This window comes from Erinaceus europaeus, chromosome 10, assembly GCF_950295315.1.
Source record: "Erinaceus europaeus chromosome 10, mEriEur2.1, whole genome shotgun sequence".
Classification (NCBI taxonomy): Eukaryota; Metazoa; Chordata; class Mammalia; order Eulipotyphla; family Erinaceidae; genus Erinaceus; species Erinaceus europaeus.
Window position 1 is genome coordinate 121,033,488 of NC_080171.1, and position 17,405 is coordinate 121,050,892.

A 17,405-nucleotide genomic window follows, 5' to 3' on the forward strand; every position below is an offset into this window, starting at 1 on the left:
AGTATCTTGTATATAGCTGTGCTATTGGTTGCTTCTGATCTACTTGGTCTAGGCTTTTGAGAGAGTCTGCATATCAATTACACTGCATGTATTGAGAAAAGATTCAGTTTGTGTTTTGAAAAACTTTGAGACATACAATTAATTTCCCCCCTCTCGTATTAATTAACTAGTGATTTATATGACTACATTTTACTAGGAGTGTACATAAATACCATTCCCACCACCAAAAGACTGTGACCCATCCCTCCCACCCACTCCCACCCCCCACTGGCCCAGGAAGCTGCATGTCTACCCCTCACCACAGGGCTTTTACTTTGGTGCCCTACTTACAATTTGGTCAGGTCCTGCTTTTAGTTTCCCTTTCAGATCTTCTTACTCAACTTCTGTTGATGAGTAGGATCATCCCCTACTCATCTTTATCTTTTTGACTTAGCTCACTTAACATAATACCTTCTAGCTCCGTCCAAGATGGGTCAGAGAAGGTGGGTTTACTGTTCTTGATAGCTGCATAGTATTCCATTGTGTATATATACCACAGCTTTCTCAGCCACTCATCTGTTGTTGGACACCTGGGCTGCTTCCAGGTTTTAGCTATTATGAATTGTGCTGCTATGAACATAGGAGTACACACCTCTTTTTGGTTGGGTGCTATGGAGTCCTTGGGGTATAAGCCCAGGAGAGGAATTACTGGATCATATGAAAGGTCCATGTCTAGCCTTCTGAGAGTTTTCCAGACTGCTCTCCACAGAGCCTGTACCAATTTACATTCCTACCAGCAATGTAAAAGGGTTCCTCTGTCCCCACAACCTCTCCAGCATTTGTTGCTGCTGTCTTTTTTGATGTATGCTATTCTTACAGGAGTGAGGTGGTATCTTAGTGTTGTCTTAATTTGCATTTCTCTGACAATCAGTGACCTAGAGCAGTTTTTCATATGTTTGTTAGCCTTTTGGATCTCCTCTGAGGTGAATGTTTTGTTCATATCCTCTGCCCATTTTTGGATGGGGTCATTTGCTTGTTTGGTGCTAAGTTTGCTGAGCTCTTTATATATTTTGGTGATTAGTTTCTTGTCTGATGTATGGCATGTGAAGATCTTCTCCCATTCTGTGAGGGGTCTCTCTGTTTGTTTAATGGTTTCTTTGGATGTGCAGAAGCTTTTCAATTTGATGTAGTCCCATTGGTTTGTTTCTGCTTTAGTCTTCCTTGCAATTGGGTTTGATTCATCAAAGATGTCCTTGCGGTTTAGGTGGGAAACTGTTTTACCAATGTTTTCCTCTAAGTATTTGATTGTTTCTGGTCTGACATCTAGGTCTTTGATCCATTTGGAGTTGATTTTTGTTTCTGGTGAGATAAGTGGTTCAATTTCATTCTTCTGCATGTTACAACCCAGTTTTCCCAACACCATTTATTGAAGAGAGCCTCCTTTTTCCATTTAATCCTTTGGGCCCCCTTATCAAAGATTAGATGTCCGTAGGTATGGGGAGAATCATGACTTTTAACAACCCTGTTTCTTTTCCCATTCTGTAGTGTGTCTATCTGTGTTGGTTTGGGATGGTGAAAGGAGCCAGGGATATGAAATTGGCAATGCCTATTCACCCATGATTCTGGGGAGACTTGGTAGTCATGTGCAGAAGAGTGATACTGGATTACTGTCTTGCACCATATATCAATGTTAACACTACAGGGATCCTAGATTGGGATGATAGACCTGAATCCACACAGTATTCCAGATAAACCAAAAAGAAGCCTATCTCCACTTTGAGAAAATGTACTACCTCTTGTATCTTCACTTTTTAAAAAAATGTTTATTTATTCCCTTTTGTTGCCCTTGTTTTAATGTTGTAGTTATTATTGTTGTTGTTATGGATGTCATTGTTGTTGGATAGAACAGAGAGAAATGGAGAGAGGAGAGGAAGACAGAGAGGGGGAAAGAAAGATAGACACCTACAGACCTGCTTCACCACCTGTGAAGCAACCCCCCTGCAGGTGGGGAGCCGGGAGTTTGAACCAGGATCCTTAAGCAGGTCCTTGTGCTTTGCACCACGTGTGCATAACCTGCTATGCTACCGCCTGACTCCCATATCTTCACTGTTTTTATCTCATTCAATCCAGTCCAGCTTCTTGAAATGCTAGAATACAGTCACTTTTCTCTTTATTTCTTACTTTTTCCTGACCTTTACATAACCACTGCCTGAAACTGCTCCCATATGGAAGTGATCGCCAAAACTTCAAATCCAGGAAAATGTTAGGCCCCTTTCCTCCCCCTCCCCTTCTTTTCTTTCTCCTCACCACCCTTTACAATGTTTTTCCAAAAGGATTTTTTTTTTTCCCTTCTGTGATTTGTTCTGAGGGTTACATGATCCTTAAGTATCTCATCCACCTTCTTAATACCCATTCAGTGGAGATTCATAGAGTTTCAAATTTCTGTCCACATTTTCTGCTTGGATGTCCACTACATACAAACCCAGTAATGTTGTCAATTTCCTTTTGTGTCTCTGTTTCCTCAGCAAGTTGTTCATGGAATGGTTCTTTCTGTTCTGTATCTAAAGTGGGCTACTTTGATCCTTTCTCTCTTTTTTTTTTTTTTGCTCTGTGTATTCTTAGCAATCTTGTCTGCTCAAGTGTGGGGTTTAAATAGAGGACCGAGAAGGGAGTATGTCTGAAAACTAGACTGTAGCCATCTCCTGTAAAGTTGTTTCAGCTGATTAATTTCTGAACTCCAAAGAACACAGTGAATTCCCATTCATGTTCATTTCTCATATTTCTTAAAGCTCTCAGTTCTGAGGCAGAAAACTAAAGGAACATCCTGGCCCTGTGGCTCAGGTCTCATTGCCTATTCTTAGACTCTCCTTCTTTGAAAGGGTGTGATTCACAGTACCAGGGGGACTCTGGGCATTGAGGAGATTTGAAGTTCTGACAGCCAAATCAGAGCTGCTGTTTGTTCTTGGAGGGACTTGATTCCCCCTGTAAAGGCGGCTTATCTGCAGCTCCGGCTGGGGACTGAATATCATGGGCAGAGCTGTTCAGAAGGATAAGACTATGAAAGAGGAAAATCATGCCACACAGAGTGAAGACAGTCTCCACTGCTCTTCTGCTTTACTTAAAGGAAATGTATATTACAGGTAGCGCACAGAATGAAGACAGTCCCCACTGCTCTTCTGCTTTACTTAAAGGAAATGTGTATTACAGGTAGCGCACAGAGTGAAGACAGTCCCCACTGCTCTTCTGCTTTACTTAAAGGAAATGTATATTACAAGGAGTCCTGTTCCACCTCAACTTCCCCACCCCGCCCTCAACACAGGGAGGGTTTAGTCATTTCAGAAAGATAGGTGAGTTTGTTGTTGTAGATCCTGGGCTACGAGGATTTGCCAATTTACTTAGTGATGAACAGCGGTCTGTCAGACAACTTTAGGAGGAATTTTAAGACATTTTCTCTGTACAGTGTTTGTTTTATACTGTGCTCCCCACCCATGTTTTTACTTTCTTTCCTTTCTTTTTTTTTTTGTTTGTTGTTGTTTATCAAGATCCTTGTTGATGCAAAGCTGCAGAAATTCAGCAGTGTTTCACTCACTCTGGTATGTGTTTTCTATAGTATTCTGAGACTTTAGCCACTGGCTAGAACAGGGAAAGAGAAAGGACCTACCAGTGCCCATGTCTAGTGGAGAAACAATTACAGAAGCCAGAACTTCTGCACCCCAAAAAGAACTTTTGTCCATCCATCCATAGTGGGAGAAATACTAGGGGAAGATGATGAGAGGGCTCTGAACTCCAACTCCATCAGGGCCTGGAGAGAGAAAAGGAAAGAAGGACATTTGGAAGTAGTAATTGGTGTAGATGTGACTTAGGGAGAAAAGGTAGAACCATAGGGAAAAAATGGGCAAATATCTATAAATCTAGACAGACAGTTATAGAAATAATAGTCATTCCACATCTGTGATCTTGGAAGAACCACTGCAGTTTTAATGGAGGGAATGGCAATACAGAACTCTGGTGGGGGGAATGGTGTGAAATTATACTCCCATTATCTCACAGTTTTATAAATCAATATTAAAGTACCAGTAAACAGAGCAGAGTTGCCAACATGCCTTGTTGATTGGCCTAGCTATCCATGGTATAGTTTCAGCGACCTTCCTGTTTTGCTTAAGGGAGTTCCCTAAATGTGTTAGTCAGCAGATTGATTCATGACAGAGCACCTTAAACTATAGACATATGCCTCCTCATCTTTGAATGGGTCTTAGATTGCTTTCAACATCAAATGGCAGCTATGAATAATCTCTTCAGAGAAATACATACACATATCACATATCGATATAAATCAATACATATGAATAATATTTTACATAAAATTAAAGAGATTTCTTCAGAATTCCATGACTGTAATATGGATCGCAACTCTGCTCCACCGTTAAAAATAGCTACATCAGGTAGTCGTTTGAAGAGTAGGGGAAGTGTGTGCATATTTGGGATTGAGTGCATCTTCAGTGTTAATGTGTGTTTACATATGCATATCTTTCCAAAAATCTACATTTTCTTTGATATCATGAGAGAAAGCCAGAAAGGATTCTACTATTCTTTATAAGTTCTATTGAAAGCTCAATGAAAGATCATAAAATTTCCTGATGAAAAAGCAAGGAAGGAATTTCAAAATTTCTTAGGAACTAACAGTCTTTTTCAGTGGTTAGACATTTTGGATGAAAAGACTTCATTGCCAAGATATCTGGAAGAAGATTGAAGTCACTGTAATAGACCCACAATTTGAAATTGAAATACAGGTGTTCATAGAATTCTTGTATCTTATATATTATGGAAGTAAGAGCCATCACCTTGTGGAAACTTTGAGCAGTATTATTTTCAAGCAGGAAGGAGACCTGAGTGTCAGTCAGAATTCCTTTTTTTTTTTTTTCTTTCATCCTCTGCATTCAGTCTGTCCTTCAGCTTTGCCTGTTTTGCCTCGAACATTAGTGTGACTCTGTCCCACCTGCCTTTGCACGTGCCTGCTCTGTGGCAGTTGCTGTTCGTGTCATCACTTCTCCTGCTTCACTATAGAATGTATCTTAGGTTTGCAGTGAAGCCACAGATCGGAGCTTGAATTTGAATTCTGGTTTTCTACAGACTTGCTGTGCTTCCTTTGAAACATTTGCAACTCCCCTAAGAGTCTTTTCTCTTATATGCGAAATGGGAATTGTAATAATTCCAATCAAATGGATTTATTTTATGGTGCCAGACACTCATACTGTGTGACTGGATCAACTTTTTCATTCAGTGTATTTCAGAGAGTGAGAACAAGGGGGACTAAGCAGCAGTGTACCGCAAGAACACACGCAAGGATCCTGGTTCAAGACCCCTGGCTCCCCACGTGCATGGGGCTGGCTTCACAAGTGGTGAAGCAGGTCTGCAGGTTAACTTTCTCTCTCCCTCTCTGTCTTTCCCTCCTCTCTTGATTTCTCTGTCGTATCCAAAATATTGAAAAAACGACCAGAGGAGCAGTGGATTACTAGTGCAGGCACCAAGGCCCAGAGATAAGCCTGGAGGCAGAGGGTGGGGGGGAGAGAGAGCCAGAACATGAGAACACGAGAATATAAGGAAGAGGCAACATAGTATCGCTTCATCATGTAGATACTTGCCTGGGTGCCACGGAGCTCCCAAAAGCTGCCTTGCAGAATGTTTTGAAATACTGACAGCTTTGTTCAGTTTAACTCTTAGCTGTGAATTATTATGTCTTGTATTCACTATTTACATATATGCTCAGGTGGTATATTATTTAGTAAAATGCTAGTTATATTCCAGCCCCAGTTGTGCATCTTTCACTTCTATTAAAACATTATTATGTACTCGCAGTTCCTACAGCTCCTTAAATTTTTTTTAGCATAATTAATTTATTGCTCCGTGGTCTTTCACTTTTTGTTCTCATTAGTGGTGTGTATATGAATATGTATGTGTATGTGTGTGGTTGCCTCTGCAAGTTAACTGAGAAATTTCAAAGCGCTGAACAGGAGGCAGTCATACAAGACTTGTTACATAGTCTGCTGGAAAACAGTTGGTGTGCGAAGAAGGCTTGGAGAGTTGAACGCACACAGAACATTTATTTCCGTAGAAATAAAACATTCCTGAGAATTCATTCTTGCCATTTCATTTATTTTTGTTTGTTTATCATCTTTAAATTTTTTTCCTTGTACACTTAGAAAATGATCCATGAATGTATGAAAAATTTAATAACAGTTTATAAGGCAATTCATCAAATTTTTAAAATAGTTTATCTTTCATACACACACACACACACACACACACACACACACACACACACACACACACACATGCATTCGCCCAACTGTAGAAGGTTTCTCGACTTGCTGTACTCACACAGAGAGGAAAATAATGTGGACACCTTGGTGGTGGGTGTGGTGTGGAGCCATACACTGCAATCTTTCAGTCTTATAACCCGCTATTAATCACAATGAAAAATAAACAATGTGGGCGGTCACCATGACCTAACATAAAATGGCTTCCAGCAGACATTAGATTAGGAAATGGAAAAAAAAAAAGTGGAATGCAGCATATGAGGTGTGCTGTCTTTCGTGTGGGAAAGAAGGGGAAAACATATATTCAGTTACTCGTCTTTATACAAAGAAACCCAGGAAGTACAAATCAGAAAGCTAGAGGAGGTATGGGAATATGGTTGGTGGGATGTGGGAGGGAGTGAAACTGTATATACTTTTAAAAATAGTGTTAGCTAGTGTTGCGCCCATTAAAAGTGAAAGTTAACCATTATGAACCCAAAGCAAATTGAGACAAAACAAATTCAGCCACATTTAGAAAGAATGCATGCACTGAACAACTGCAGTGAAGAGACAATAATGAGCCTAAACAGTTTTTGAACACTTTTTATTTAGTTGTGTATTCCATTTGCATATGGCAGAATGGAAATTACAAACAATTTAGGAACTCTCTACAGATTTTCTATAATAGTGTGACTGAAGCAGTTCTGGAATTACTGGGCTTTTGGAAAATGCCATGACACATCTTTGCATAGGAAAACATGACATGGTTTTTACACTAACCCAGAAGGTTATATTGTAGGACTGAATGTATTAGGAGATGTGTTGAGTTTGTTAAGGAACCATGGGAAAGGATGGAAAACAGGAGAACAAAGTCCCTGGGATTGGATTGGAATTAACTGTGCATCAGTGTATGACTTATAAAGTGTGTATGTAGGCATATGTGCCTTCTTACAGAACTCACGAAAGCATTGTATGCCACTGTGGTTGTGTGACCAAAATTTGCATCATCAGTAAGAGTGATGGATATCACGTCTTCAGATGTCATATCCTGGGAAGAATCCACCACACATCACTGATGTATTATACTGGCAGATGTCGGGAAATTGTGAGGATATGATTGAGCTTGGCAGGACTTGACTTGAAGGGACGTCCATCCTGTCAGTCTCTCTCTACTGAGAGGTTGAGCAAGGGGGGACACAATCCCCCAAGATTTGCCTTGTCTTATCAGACTCTCTGCCTCACAAAGCACCCCACATTCCAGATACTATGGCCTTCTCCCTTATTATCTACATAATCATTATTTTTCCTGAAAGATCCCCAACCATTCCATTCCTTTGATCTATCTTCTTTCTACCCTCAAGACCCTCCCTGCCTGCAGGGTATTATTAATCCTACCAGTTAAAACCCTTGCGACAGTTGCTAAGAAAGTTCCTACCTTTCCCAGCCCCTTTAGCCTTTTTGCGCCCCTTTCCTAACCATTTCTGTTTCTTAGTTGCCACTTCTGGGTCCGACTCTTAAAAGCCCCACAGATAAGGAATAATCCAGTGTTTGTTTTTGTCTGGATTTATTTCACTTAGCATCACTTCTCTTTTCTCCATTCGATGTTTGGGTAAAATGCTAAGATTTCATATTTCCTGGCAGATGTATATGAGTGCCTTTTCATATCTGGGTGTCTCCATGTGGTGAATGTTAGTGCACACATAAAATCTTTGTAAGCATTTTTGTGTTCTTTAAGTAGCCCCTGAGTAAAATCTCTGTATCATACGGAAGGTTTGTTTTCAGTTGTTTTGAGAAAACTCCATACCATTTTCTACAGAGGCCGGGCCAGTTTATTCCCTCCACTGGTGTGTAAGGATTTCCTTTTCTCTACATGACATGAGCCTTTATTATTTTTTACCTTTTTAATGTGAGTTGGTATTTTAGTGTTGTCTTACTTTGCATTTCTCTGATAATAAATGTTAGGTAGCTTTTATTAAGATTCTTGTTAGCTTTCTGTGTATTTTCCTTGATGTAATAATTCTGTTCAAAGTCTCTCCATTTTTAATAGATTCATTTTTTGTTGTTTCAGAGGTTGTTTTTTTTGTATATCTTGAAGTCCTTTTTTTTAGCTATTTGTGGTGTTAGCATTGCATAATCTGAAACTAATCATGAGAATGCATCAGATAAGAAATAGAATGTTCTGACTGTATTCTTAAAAATGTCAGTGTTACCAAAGATAAAGAAATGCTGTGAAAAATATTTTAGATGAAGGAAGCAAAGGACATGTTGACTAAATTTAATATCTGACTATAGTTTGGGAGGAGGAAGTGTTGGATAATAAGTTGTTGGGTAAATTGGACAGTTTGGAATAAGAATGAAAGATTAGTTAAAAGTTTCTATAGGGGAGTCGGGCTGTAGTGTAGCGGGTTAAGCACAGGTGGCGCAAAGCACAAGGACCGGCGTAAGGATCCCGGTTCGAACCCCAGCTCCCCACCTGCAGGGGAGTCGCTTCACAGGCGGTGAAGCAGGTCTGCAGGTGTCTATCTTTCTCTCCTCCTCTCTGTCTTCCCCTCCTCTCTCCATTTCTCTCTGTCCTATCCAACAATGACAATAACAGTAATAACTACAACAATAAAAAAACAACAAGGGCAACAAAAAGGAATAAATAAATATTTTTAAAAAAGAATATTCAAAAAAAACAAAAAAAAAGTTTCTATAAGGGCCAGTAAAATAGCTTTCTTGAGTAAGGTGCTTAATTACCATATTCATGATGAAGGTTCAAGCCTGACCTTCAACACAATGAAGAAATTCTGTTCTGTGGTTTCTCTCTCTCTCTCTCTTTCTCTCTCTACTGTTTCTCTGTCTCTTTCTCTCAAAGAACCCCTTATTTTTTTATTTGTATAAATACTGAATGTATAGAAAATGGTTACTGTTCTGTGATAATATAAGCAAATCTTTTTATATGGGAAAACACTATTCTTAGGGGAAATACTAACTATTTAGGGATAAAGAATCCTCAAAGTATTCAACAAAATTAATCTTTATGTAAATAACTGTATCAGTATATGAGAGACAAGGAACAAATGCAGGGAAAAAGTAAATGAGAAAAGACATTAATACATCCAGGTAATAGGCTAGACATGTTTTCTACTGTTGGCTATTTTTTGCAAATGAAAAGCTTCTTTTAGAAGAACCAATTTCTTTCTAAAAATAAGCATCTGTATATTAAGCAGTAATAAGTAGCGATGCAGTTAGTGATTAAAAGCAGCTTTAGGTCTACTAGTGCAAAGTTTCATCATTTTCATTAGTGGACTTCATTAGGTTTATTTGCGAGTAAGAATAAAGCTGGGAGTCGGTGGTAGCTCAGCGGGTTAAGCACACGTAGCGCAAAGAGGAAGGACCAGTGTAAGGAACCCAGTTTGGGCCCCAGCTCACTCCCCACCTGCAGGGGAGTCGCTTCACAGGCGGTGCAGCAGGTCTACAGGTGTCTGTCTTTCTCTCCCCCTCTCTGTCTTCCCCTCCTCTCTCCATTTCTCTCTATCGTATCCAACATCGATGACATCAACAACAGTAATAACAACCACAATAGTAAAACAACAAGGGCCACAAAAGGGAATAAATATTAAACAAAAAAAAGAATACAGTTATTGGGGCAGGTGGTGGCACACCTAGTTGAGCGCAGGTATTACAATACGCAAGAACCTGGGTTCGAGCCCCTGGTCCCCACCTGCAGGGGGAAAGCTTTGCAAGTGGTGACGTAGGGCTGCAGGTGTCTCTCTCCCTCTCCATTACACTCTTGATTTCTGGCTGTCTCTATCCAATAAATAAAGATAATTAAAAAAAGAATAAAGTTATTAATAATGATCAGCATGGTCAAGCTATCTGCTCAAAACAAATAATAATTCATGGAAGCTATGTGAAAAGAGTGGATAGTGAGGAAAATAGTAATAAATGCTAAAAATTTAGAGCATCTTCCGTAAAAGATATTATTGTTGTTGTTATTATTATTATTAGTCTCCAGGGCTATTGCTGGGCCTTGGTGCCTGCACCACAAATCCCCTGCTCCTGGAGACTAATTTTTTCTCCTTTTTGTCGCCCTTGTTGTTTTATTGTTGTGGTTATTATTATTATTGTTGTTATTTATGTCGTTGTTGGATAGGACAGAGAGAAAGGGAGAGAGGAGGGGAAGACAGAGAGAGGAAGAGAAAGACAGACACCTGCAAACCTCAGACCTGCTTCAACACTTGCTTGTGAAGCAACTTCCCTGTACGTGGGGCGTGGGGGGGGGGGTCTCGAACCAGGATCCTTAAGCAGTTCCTTGGATTTTGCACCGTGTGCTCTTAACCCACTGTGTTACCGCCCGACCCGCTAAAAGATATTATTTGTAATGACAACAAATATTAAAAAGTAGAAACCATTCTATGTTTATGTAAAATATTGAAGATATTTTGATTAAATAAAATTATACTACAAGCTGGAAGTATGGAACAGCCTGTCAGCGCCCATCGCTGTCGGAGAAGCAAGTACAGAAGCCAGACTCCACCTTCTGCATCCCACAATGACCCTGGGCCCATACTCCCAGAGGGATAAAGACTAGGAAAGCTATCAGGGGAGGGAATGGGATACGGAGTTCTGGGGGTGGGAATTGTGTGTAATTTCACCAGTCTTATTCTATGGTTCTGTTGATATTTTCTATTTTACAAATAAACTAAATTTTAAAAAAAGAAGAAGAAAAGAAAGGAATAGAGGCAGGACCATAGAAAAAAATTGCCTAATATGTGTAACAAGAGATAGATAGCTATAGAAATAATAGTCAGCGGGAGTCAGGCTGTAGTGCAGCGGGTTAAGCGCACGTGGCGCAAAGCACAAGAACTGGTGTAACGATCCCAGTTCGAGCCCTGTCTCCCCAACTGCAGGGGAGTCACCTCACAGGTGGTGGAGCAGGTCTGCAGGTGTCTGTCTTTCTCTCCTTCTCTCTGTCTTCCCCCTCCTCTCTCTGTCCTATTTAGCAACTACAACAATCAAACAAGGGCAACAAAAGGGAATAAATAAATAAAATAAATATTTAAAAAAATTTTAAAAAAGAAATAATAGACAGTTTATATCTGTAACCTTGGGAGAACTGCTGTAGTTTCCAATGGAGAGGATGGTGACACAAAATTTTGGTGGTTGAATGGTGTGGAATTATACCCATGTTATCTCATAATTTTGTAAATCAATAATAAATCACTAATAAAGAAACAACTATATATATCCAATTAAATAGAATATTTAAAGAAGCTCTAGGTTTATAATGTAATGCTCTTTAAATTACAATTAAAATTTTAAGGCCACTAGAAAAAAAATAAAATGAATTTTTATTCAATGAAGAATGACTAGTTTTTGAACTAGAAAAAACAAGATGTAAAGATTGCTCTGGAGCTAGGAAGACTCATAGGAAATGACACGCTTAGCTGGAAAATATTTCCATCACCAGAATCACAAGGCCAGAAATAGAGCAGGAACAAAGCCACAAGTGTATGACAACATCGTGAAACAAAAATGATGTCATTGCAGTGGTCATACGCTGTATTCCAAAGCTTCTAATTTTTCTAGTGTGAGAAAGCAAACCACTGCCTGCACCATAGGAAAACTCGATTTAAGTGCATTGGAGATTTCAATAGGCAGTTCAAAAACTGTATCGAGTGCCCAAGACAAATATCTTTGTAATTTTAGCTTTTAAGGGATCTTGTTATCTAGAGGTGCAAACTATACAGGAAATCAAACAATGTATTTTGTTTTTTTAATAGAAAATTCTATTTAGAAAATCTTTTAGAAAAATCTGTCTCTTTAAACTTTCTTTATTTGATAGGGCAGAGAGAAATTTAGAGGGAAGGTAGAGAGAGAGAGAGAGAGAGACTTGCAGAGCTGCTTCACTGCTTGTGAAGCTTTCTCCCTGCAGGTGGGGACCAGGGACTTGAACCTGGGTCCTTGAGCACTGTAATGTGTGCACTTAACCAGCTGTGCCACCACCAGGCCCCTCAATGTATTTTCTACATAAAAAGAATACTCCTTCTAATAGAATCATAATCATAAACACATTGACAATCCATCTCCAAGTAACAAACGGGGGATTGACTGTCGTAATTAACAAAGGATTTTTTCCAGAAGACAGAATCTTGAAGAAAGGAAGGATGGACACAATGAGTAAACGGGCCCAGGAGGTGGCGCACCTGGTTAAGTGCACACATTACAGTGCTCAAGGACCCTGGTTCAAGTCTCTGGTCCCCACCTGCAGATAGAAAGCTTCATGAGTGGTGAAACAAGTATTTCTCTCTCTCTCTCTCTACCTCATCCCCTCTCAATTTCTCTCTGTCTCTGTGCAATAAATAAAAAAAATACTTAAAACAGGAAGTTCACAGGGTAGACTGGAGAGGAACTATTTGTAACCACTGTAAATAATCAAGCCATTGCTAACTTTCAAATATCTAAGTGAATCTTTCTTTCTGTGGCGGTTATTGAACTTTTGAAATGTCTGGGAAGTTCTTGATTGTATGAATAGCTGCACTAATGTCATATTATGAAAATATTGTAGTGGCTAATATTATGAATCATTTTATTTTATAGGATCAATCCTTTCCGGAGCAGGAGAATGGTTTTCAGATTGGAATGAGATTAGAAGGCATTGATCCTCGACATCAATCTCTATTTTGTGTGCTTTATGTAGCCGAGGTAAGAGATGGTATTGTCTTTCCCTTATTGCAGAGAGACTAAGGTGTTTTGTTTTGCTTTTGTTCTTGTTTTCCAGGACAGTAATAAATTTGAGTACTTTCTGTTAAAAACAGGTCCCAGTAGGTCACATGTTTATTTTAGTTAGTGACTGGTGAAATGTATTTCTTAATGAATATTTTCTCCTCTGAAGATGAATTTTCTAAGAAATACTTCATTACTGGCAGTTAATTTTTTTTTCCCTCCAGGGTGATTGCTGGGCTCGGTGCCTGCACCATGGATCCACCGCTCCTGGAGGCCATCTTTCCCCCTTTTGTTGCCCTTGTTGTTGTAGCCTCTATTGCCATTGTTGATGTTGTTTGTTGTTGGATAGGACAGAGAGAAATGGAGAGAGGAGGGGAAGACAGAGAGAGAGGGGGAGAGAAAGACAGACACCTGCAGACCTGCTTCACCGCCTGTGAAGCGACTCCCCTGCAGGTGGGGAGCCGGGGCTCGAACCAGCATCCTTAGGCTGGTCCCTGCACTTTGCGCCACATGTGCTTAACCCATTACACCACCGCCCGACCCCCTGGCAGTTACTTTTGACTTTATTAGCAGGAGTGTTCAGGTGAGGCTAATAGCAATCACTGAATACCACAATGTTTTTATCTCTTAGACACAATTATTAAAGTTTTATTGAACTACTGAGAAATATATTAAAATAGTTATATTTAATAATTACTTTTAAATAAATATGTGTTTTTGAAACCTATATAGGCTAATAAATATAATTGATGCAATCAAATGGTTTGTTAATGTACTGCTTAGTAAACTTTCTATACGACTGATACATTCTCTACATTTTTAATGACATCAAGTATAGAAAATATTATTCTCTTAACTTTCTGATTCGATCACAGCTATTAAGTTTGCATAATATGTCTACAGTACCTACTTCTCAGATTATTTAAGTTCCTTTTTCAAATATGCTGCATCCATATGTTAAAGTTGAAATAAAGCCAGACCCAGTTTTGTAATTTTGCTTACACTGAATTAGGATATGATTCCAAGTGAGACAGCAGGAAGTAGGGTTTCTTGAAAATGATATCCAAAGGGTTTTAAATTAATAAATGAGTGTGCCAATAAATAGTATGTCAACTGCTTTCAAGTTCCAAGGCTGAGTAACTGTTGTATATTATGTCTGCTTCAGATATCACCTGCAAATTTATTCTGATACAAACCTATTTAAGTAGAATAATTAGTTCATGGGAGTCAGGTGGTAGCACAATGGGTTAAGTGCACGTGGCGCAAAGTGCAAGGACTGGCGGAAGGATCCCGGTTTGAGCCCCCGGCTCCCCACCTGCAGGGGAGTCGCTTCACAGGCGGTGAAGCAGGTCTGCAGGTGTCTGACTTTTTCTCCCCTTCTCTGTCTTCCCCTCCTCTCTCCATTTCTCTCTGTCCTATCCAACAACAATAATAACTACAACAATAAAACAAGGGCAACGCAACAAAAGGGAATATATATATAGAATCATTGGTTCATACTTGTTGACGGCCTTAAGAGAATGTAGGAATATTTTGCTAGTTGTGTGTGCACATCAGATGCGTCACACGTAATGTGTGACACACGATTGCAAATATTCCTTTTTGCAGGTGTGTGGTTATCGACTCAGACTTCATTTTGATGGTTACTTAAGCTGCTAAGATTTTTGGAGCAATGCTGGCTCCCCTAACATCCGTCCCATAGGGTGGTGTGAAAAGACCAAGCATGAACTGCACATTCCTAAGGGTAAGCTGGGGTAGAAAGATTTTATCTTAAGGAGAGTTTGTGAAATGCTAATGGAAGAGCCTGCTGTGACTTGATTTCCAAATAGAGTGTTTGGTTCACAGATGGCAAGGGCAGGATTCTTAGGAATAAGTAAATAAATAAAAGCATCAAGGAAAATTTAGGTCACATATTCTGATGGTGTGTCTGGTAGAATTTATGAGAGCATTTTATTTTACAGAAAATTTATTAAGCCTATAAAAACAAAGAAACTAATGTTTAAATCATGGTTGAAATGAAAGACTGCACTTAACCATTAGGGGAGAAAACCTGATTCCTGCATGTTTTTCCTTCCCCAAAAGAGAATCATGCAAAACAGCAAACTAAAAACTAGGAAACACTAAAGTTTCTTGCTTGGATCTCAGTATCTCATGTCTACTCGATACTTTTTGAGCTAGTAGCCAGTCTTTTTACTCTTAGTATCAACTCAGGGTCTGTCGGGATGTACATGTTTCTAAGACTAAATACAGGATTTCTTAAAGGATTCCTGGATTTCATGAATTCTACTCTCAGACTCATTCTGCAGTAGGTTGCTTTAGAGCCTAGGTTATAAACAGGCTTTTGGGATTTAGTAATGAAAAAAAAAAATCTGTCTCTATCTTCATGGGTATTTCATTGTACAGAGGAGAAAAACATGTCATGTCAAAGCACTGACAGGGTTGGAATGGTCTCATATGCTTTCACGTGATGAGTTGAAGGAAGGCCTGAGAGTCAGTCGGTCACCTGAAAGACAGGATAAAGAGAGGCTCAGCAGTGTAACTTCTTCTTCTAGCGTTTGCCCTTCTTCCGTAGCCAGTCAACAGCGTCAGGTTGAGCCTGATGTCAAGTTTCGAGACCTCCTTTGAATCTGGAGAGGTGGCAGTCGTTGACTCTGTGGGTCATAGTCTGTCTGGAGCCACAGGGGCAGTTCGGGTCATCTCTGGCTCCCCAGCGATGGAACATAGCGGCGCACCGGCCATGGCCTGTTCGATAGCGATTGAGGAGGGCCCAATCATAATGTGCTAGGTCAAAGCCGGGTTGATGCTTGCAAGGGTCTGTGATGAGGTGTTTGTTCTTTACCTCTCCTGGTACCAAACTTAGCAGAGAGAAAGCTGGGAGTAAATTCCTGGGACCAGAGTGCTTGGTATATTTGAAGAATCATAAGCACATCAGTTGATATGGCTGGGGAAAAAAAGCAATGTATAAAAAAAACCAAAAAGAGTATAGAAAACGGGAAAAAAGTATAGAGAAACAGAAAAGCGTATAGAAAAACAGAAATCAAATTTGTAGTGAGTAAGTAAAGAAAAACCCCTCTTGTAATCCCCAGATAGGAAAGGCTCATTATTGCTATCTACAAAGTAGAGTTTTATCATTTGTCAGCAGGCATCTTGTTTTTTTTATTTATAAATTTGAAATATTGACAAGACCATAGGATAAGAGGGGTACAACTCCACACAATTCCCACCACCAGAACTATGTATGCAATCCCCTCCCCTGATAGAGAAGTTAGAGAAAAAGCTATGGCCCTACCATCCTGAACATGCCCAGTCTTGTCTGATCTTGGAAGAAATACAGCCATGAGCCTGAAGGTGAATCAAGGAATTTAATATTTATTCTAAGAGTTACATTCTAAGAGTTCTACGAGTTACGTTCTATCAGGAAATATTCGCAAATATTTATTCTAAGAGTTACATTCTATCAGTAAATATTCACAAATATTGATTCTAAGAGTTACGTTCTATCAGTAAATATTCACAAATATTGATTCTAAGAGTTACGTTCTGTCAGGAAATATTCACAAATCTTATAGCAGAAGGATATCTTTTTTTGCAGAAGCTTTTTTTTTTTTTTGATAGAGGGTTAGAGACAGAGAAATAGGAGAGACTGTGAGGAGAGATACTCAGCACAGCACTTCTGTGATGAGGTCTGTGAAGCTTCTCTTCTGCAGATGGGGACAGGGTCCCTGAACTGGCCTTCCCATAGGATATTTGGTGCATTCTCTGGGCATACCACCACTCAGCCCCATGAGAAAGCTTTTTTTTTTTTTTTTCAAATTTAGTTTTCTCTTTTAAGATAAGTACATAGGAGAACATTTTAAATGCAGAAATCATACAAACCTGTCAAGAATCCAAACCTAGAATTGCCAGACGGTCTTAGGATTTTTAAAGGTGAGATTTTAGATTCCCTCTCCTCCTTGTGTCTGGCATCGTAAATTGTGGTGGTACATCTTGGCTTCTTTTTATTATTATTATTTTTATTTATTGGATAGAGACCAAAAATCAAGAGGGAAATTAGAAGTAGGGAGAGAGACAGAGAGACACCTGCAGCCCTGCTTCACCATTTGCAAAACTTCCTCCCTGCAGGTGGGGACTGGGAGGCTTGAACCTGGGTCCTTCATACTGTTAACTGTGTGCTCAACCAGTTGAGCCACCACCTGACTCCCCCTTCTTGGTTTCTTCAGGCATGGTGATGGTGGACTCAAGGCTTTTTTATACACAGTTTAAAAAGATGAGGATTTCGTCATGCCACCAAAATACTAATTTAATAGTCTCAATAAATCAGAACTTTCGTAGGCAATACTATCCATACGGAGAAGTCACCATCAGTGGTTGTGAAAAGCATTGTAACAAATTGGAGATGTTAATATAAATATTTTGAGG

The 17,405-nt window shown here is 39.5% G+C and overlaps 1 protein-coding gene across 1 annotated transcript in view; it reads left to right on the forward strand.

Moving 5' to 3' along the window:
• L3MBTL4 (L3MBTL histone methyl-lysine binding protein 4) overlaps positions 1-17,405 on the forward strand; it is a 272,867-nt gene that overhangs the window by 12,420 nt on the left and 243,042 nt on the right. The window contains 2 exon segments of the mRNA XM_060200807.1: positions 12,861-12,965; positions 14,595-14,730. Of these exon segments, the coding sequence (XP_060056790.1) occupies positions 12,861-12,965; positions 14,595-14,730 (241 nt within the window).